The sequence below is a fragment of the Aythya marila genome (assembly GCF_965140915.1).
Source record: "Aythya marila genome assembly, chromosome: 12".
Lineage (NCBI taxonomy): Eukaryota > Metazoa > Chordata > Aves > Anseriformes > Anatidae > Aythya > Aythya marila.
The window spans coordinates 16927816-16933815 of NC_139053.1; the positions used below are offsets into that span (position 1 = coordinate 16927816).

The 6000-nt window shown below is 43.1% G+C and overlaps 1 protein-coding gene across 2 annotated transcripts in view; it reads left to right on the plus strand.

The window, feature by feature from the left end:
• Nucleotides 1–5619, plus strand: part of CMIP (c-Maf inducing protein) — a 127501-nt gene extending 121882 nt beyond the window's left edge. For both annotated transcript variants that reach the window (XM_082769942.1, XM_082769943.1), the window contains 3 exons: nucleotides 2–107; nucleotides 1235–1305; nucleotides 3603–5619. In XM_082769942.1, the coding sequence (XP_082626068.1) occupies nucleotides 2–107; nucleotides 1235–1305; nucleotides 3603–3656 (231 nt within the window). In that variant the 3' untranslated portion in view covers nucleotides 3657–5619. The remainder of the gene's footprint in view (nucleotide 1; nucleotides 108–1234; nucleotides 1306–3602) is intronic.
• Nucleotides 5620–6000: the final 381 nt, after the last annotated feature.

Sequence of the window (6000 nt, forward strand, 5' to 3'; positions counted from 1 at the left end):
GTTCGGGGATGCGGGGCTGCGGCTTCTGTCGGAACACCTCACGATGCTGCAAGTGCTCAACCTGTGCGAGACGCCCGTCACGGACGCCGGGCTGCTGGCGCTTAGCTGTAAGTGACCAACTCATGCTATGGAGGGTAATGGTGTGGGTTTGGAGGAATTCACATGGTTCACACAGCAGATTTTGTTCTTGGCTACCACAGTGACGTAGGACAGGCCATAGTCGTGCTGAGATTTAAACCATCCTCCTCCTTGCCTGCTCGAGTCTGGCTCGAGTTTGGCTGCCACCTGAGCCTGCCTTAATGCTTCAAGCATTCTTTTAATTTTTTTAAATTATGTTTTGTCCCAGACCGTACTCTCCCTCTTGCCTCTAACTGTACCGGTGTCGTTTGTCTCAATCTCACATCGTGACCCATCACCCTGGGACTTCCCAGCCTTTTTCACGCTCCCTGCTCTGTGCAGGAGCCTGCGCTTGTGGTGACGGAGAGGAAGATTGCAGAGCCACACAGCAGCTTTTTAGTGAGATAAGCAGCTGTGTGCAGCAGGTTCCATATTTTCTGACATGTCTTGCTCCTTCTTTTTGAGGAGGCTAAACTCTGGCCGTTCTCGTTTGGTTTCATATCAGAGCTAAGTAGGGCAAGGCAGTGCAGGGCCATGTAAGCAGCATTCAGGATTCCCCTCTGCACTGAGCGCTGCGTGATGTGCCACAATGAGCCTCTTCCTACGTCCAACAGTGTATTATAAACCTCGCCTGTTGGGTTTAAAGGGCTCCTTTAACAGGCTTGATCTTACACAGACATGCCAGACAGGCCAGTAGTTACAGCTCCTCTTAGGAAACTATTCTGCTAAGTGCTGGAGCCCAAAATGGAAATAGGTCAGGGGGAGAAGGGCTGCTGGTTCAGCATGCCCCCAGCATACAACAAGCAAAGCACTGAGAACAAGCATTGCTCAGAATAATGTGCAGGAAACTGATTATGAGAAGTTGCCTGAACTCCTTTGAAGTCAGTGGACTTAAGCATATGCTTAATGGCCCTTCCTAAATAGGGACTTTTTCCTGGATGAGGGCCCAAACAGCTGTTTATGCATTTGTAGCTCTATATTTTACACTATTCAGCTTTTTCCTGAGACTGCAGCACATAGTCATGTCTTGTTTATGCTTTAGCCTACTATAAGCCTGATATTTCAAGAAAACGCAGCATGATCCTAAATATGTGTGTATGTGTGTTTTCTCTTTTAGCCATGAAGAGCCTGTGTAGTTTAAATATGAACAGCACCAAACTTTCAGCAGATACCTACGAAGATCTCAAGGTATTTCTGAGTTACACCTGCTAAAGATGAGAAAACTAGCTGGCCCAAGAGGGTTTGCAGATTTAGCAAATGCACGGTGGTAGTGCCCAGTGCAGAGAGCACTGGCCCTGCAGTGTGAGTAACGTGACAGTCACCTGAAGAGGTGTGGATTATTTGGGGAGGATAATGGCTGATGCATCTTTCTGAGGTTGTTGGCTCTGATGGACTCAGGAAGTGTTTAGTCTATTGAGTGGATGAGCATGAGGTGGAATCAGAAATGAAGTCAGGTCCTTTTTTTGCTGGAGCTATCAGCAGTGAAGGTTTCATGAACAGGAGCGCAGTGGTTGCTACCCATGAGGATGCACAAATAGGGAGAGCATGCCTCCAAAGCCATGTCTTGTACCGTTAGCAGGACCAGAAGTAATGTGGATGAACAGCATTACAGAGCTTTGGTTCATGACGCCAAGGAAGAATTAAGGGCGTTGGGAAAGGTGCAAGTTTATCTTGACACCTCTTGGACTAGAACTGTGCTTTAAACAGAAACACCTGCACAAATGCCCAGTTCCCTTGAGCTTGATATGTAAGATGCCTGGTGTTACCATTTGTACTGTGAATTTACAGCCACTTCAGCAAAATGGTAAAGAATGAGAACGGAGCTGTGGGAGGGGAATGGCCCCAGGTGGTTTCAGACAAAGACTGACTGAGATGTGTTGGCTTGTGCAACTTCACATGGACTTTTTCTTCACTCTGGTGTTGTGTGAGTCACATCTCCCCCCAGAGTCTTACCTTGTAAACCTAAGTGCTCAAGATGAAACTCCACATTATGTTGTCGTGTGTTGAAACCTTAGATTGTGCCAGGTTTACTCAAAAAGGTCACAACCTTGGGTTGAGTTTCAAACTCGTGGCAAGTTCTGAAACTGCTCTGCTTTCAAAATTCACTGCAAATGTATATCTTCAGTTCTGGCTGTGGAGCCAAGGCTCCCCCAGGGACTCAGTTGCAATGCTGCTAGCAGAGATTTTTCAAGATCAAGTTTTCAAAACTTGTGTCACAATTGTATATGCAAAGAAGTCGTCCTTGGAATTAACAGCTGGCTTGCAGATGGGTTCACACAATGGAGCTTGTATCAGGCCCCAAGCATTCACAGACAATCAAGGTCAATGCTGCATTTGGCCCAGGGCTCTGAAATCGAGTGTATTGAAAGGATCCTCCAGTCCTACGCCTGCTTCCGAGCCCTTTTGCCACTAACTTGAGGCTGAAGCTCACATTTTCCAAACCGGTTCCCTCTGCTCCGGTGTTGCATGAACAGTCCTCAGCAGTAACACAAGACAGTGACTTGCCAGGGCAGAAAGCAGAACTGGCGATGAGCAAAGCTGTGTTGATTGCACAGGATTAAAAAAGCTGAGAAGGGCACGCGTCACATTTTCCCTTCTCACCTCTTTCATCGAGATGAATCGTAGTGGCCATTTTTTAGAGCAGTGTGCACGTTCAAAGGGAGGGGAGTAGTTTCTCACCCTGGGGCGCGTGGTTATAGGTCTGTTGAGAACAGCTCAGCCTTCAAAGAATTTGTTTTTGATACAAATCTCCCCTTCTTCTCCCCTCGGTCTGCAGCAGCATTCGGGGCACAAGGCAGTGATGCCATTTCCTCCTCACTCCTGCTCCCGCCCCACTAAACACGCTTGCACACACACAGACACCCACATATGTACCAGGCGGGCTGAACCAGACAATAAATAAACACCCACTACTGAAGTCATTATTGCCTAACTGAAAAATTATTTGCTGGCAGTGTCTGTAGGATTATGACTAGCTCTTATCAAAATATGCGTGCACATAAATCAAGGAGTGAGGTAATAACGACTCCTAGAAACTTTCAACTTCTCAGTTATGCCCTAGCCTAATTAAATATGTTCGGGTTTGGAGAATTAGCTGTATGATTATGGTCAGAGAGCATGAAAATGGGACCGACAAGTAGGAAGAGAGCAAAAATTTGATTGCCACCTGTTTCGTGTGGGCTAATTTGGAAACAATGAGTCCAAATGTGTTGGAGTTTGTGGAACTGAGACCACAAAGGCACCAGAAGTTGCTAGCACTCTCTAAACTTGTTTAATAAATGGAGGGAGAAATCAGGCAATGCCATAGCGTGGAGGCTGCTGCAATTTGAGTCCGTTGCCGTCACGACTGCAGCTTGACAAACACCTTTTGATAAGCATTTGTAGAAAAAATAAAGACTGGGATCTTATCATGGTTTTTGTCAGTTGTAACAGAGCCTATGTCCTGAAAGCATGTAATTAATTCTTTTTTCTCCCTCCCCACGCAGGCTAAACTGCCCAACCTGAAAGAAGTGGATGTTCGCTACACTGAAGCGTGGTGAACTCTCCCTGCCTCCAACTCTCTCTTTTGCTTCTGACAGGAAGGAAAAGATTTTTAAAACAAACAAACAAAAACAAACCGGAAAAAAATAACTTTTGGCTAATACCTGTAGAGCAGTGAGTGCTGGGACTTGGTGGTAGGAGTCATGGTATGAGGTGGAGGAATTGTGTGTGTCAGGGGACAGGGAAGGCCTGGACCTGGCCGAATTCTTGCAGCTTTGTGATTTCGGAATCAACATAATTTAAATTGAAAAGGAGAGAATTAAAAAAAAAAAAAAGATAAAAGAGGAAAAAAGAGGACTTTGTAGCAGCAAGAGGAATATAAAGAGGAAAAAAAACACCTTTGTGGATTTTCTTTGCCTTTGTGTTTTATGCCGTGTGGAGAAAAAAATATATTCATTTGTCATTATTTACCTGGGTTTCCTTGGCTGGCACAGTCCGAACTCCTCTTTGACCAGTTTTGCTCCAGAAAATCAAACTTACAAAAATCTCAAGAGAAGAAAACCAAAAGCGATCTGATTTTCACCCCCCCTCACCCTGTGTCCTCTCAGTTGTTATGCAAAGTAATTTTGTTGTACATAAGATTTACATAATGCACCTATTTAAGAAAATGGTTCACAAATAACAGGTCTGGGACCTGTCTTTTATTTATGAATTGTTAATTCTTTTACCCTTTTTTGCGTATAGTACTGTATAAACTAGTTTGCTGTCTTGTTGTTATTATTATTTTTTTTAAAGGAAATGTCCTCAAAGAATTGCCTTTTAGTAATGCAGACTGTATTATACTCCCTCTCTGTCACCACATTCATCGCTTGTCTTTTTGATTTCAAAATGCCTCAGATGTTATTAAATAGGAAGGAAAATATCTATCATAGGTATGGTTGTTGGGGGAGGGGTTGCAGGGATTAATAAAAATGAGATTTCCTTCCGAAGTCTGGAAAACTTTCTTTAAGTCTTTTAAACCACATCAGATTTAACCATGGGTGATAGGGAAAATTTGTCACTTATTTTGCCAAGGGGTAATAACAAAGCTGTCGATTTTACAAATTGCCTCTGTTGTTTTCTGTTTACGTCCGATATTTCAAAAAGTGAAAAAAAAGCTCTCCCTCCATTTTGTGCATAAGCTTTTTATTTTTTTGCCCTTTTTTTTTTTTTTTTTTTTTTTGCCTTTTCCTCTTCTCCGCCCTTCCCTCCCTCCCCCTACCTGTTCTGTGCACGCATTGTTCTGCATGTTCCTCTGGGGAGGCTGCAAACATAGCCTTGTCGCTGATCTGATAGCTCTGACCTGTCTGTAAATGTGACTGCTACGTTTTTTCAAATTTTCTTCCACAATTGCTTAGAAGATGATTTTTTAAAAATTGTGGTTTCTTTTATAACTATGCTGTTGACTTTTTTTTTTTTTCATAATGAGCCTTCATTGTACAGAGCTGCTTATTTAAAAAGAAAAAAACAAAAACAAGTTTTTCCTCTGTTTTAACACCTTTATTTTATTCTTCAGCACCTCAAGGTTTCACATACAGCCAATGTAATTTTTTATATATAAATATATATATATTTAATCTTATTCAATGGAAGCCAAGCTTTGTTTTTGTTTTTGTTTTTAAACTTTGTTGCTATGTAGACAACCCCTACCCAAATCATGTTCTTTTTTTCTTTTTTTTTTCCTTTTTTTAAATAAATGAAATGGAAATTGAGTCTTAACTCATGTAGTGTGCCAGGTTTTTTTTTCCCCTTCAAATCCCAAACTGTATGCAGATACAGTATGGGAAGAAAGAAGAAAAAAAAAATAAAAAGGAAGAAAAATTATGCCAACATTTTCCTTAGCACTGTTGCTTTTACCAATGGTTTACTACTACTGTTCTGTAGCTGTGTACAAAGAGATGTGAAATAATTTCAGGCAAAAATAAACTGTAAGTGACTATCTTTTAGCTGCGTGCTTTGTGCTTTCTTTGAAGGAAACTTTCACCAGCCTGGTGAGTCGGGGATGCTGTAGGAGGCAGAGCTGGAGCCGGAGGACAACAGCTTGCCCAAGGATGGTGTCGTCAGGAGCCACATGTGCTCATTGCTAACGTAGGCAGTAGTGGAGAGGTTGGGGCATTTCCAGGCTGCAGAGGGGTTTCTGTGTGTTGAGGCATTTCGCAGGGCAGTGTCCCAGTGGGGTGCTGCGCTTGTGATTTGCTCTCTGTCCGTGATAAAGCGCTCCGGTGTGTGTGCTGGGTGCCAGCACAAAATCCAATCAGGCCCCACTTAGAAGAGCTGCTGGAACTGGTTTCAAGAGCCACTTTCATTGCCTATGTTACCTGGTTCATATTCTCCTATATCTATCCATATTTCTGTCCTACTCCA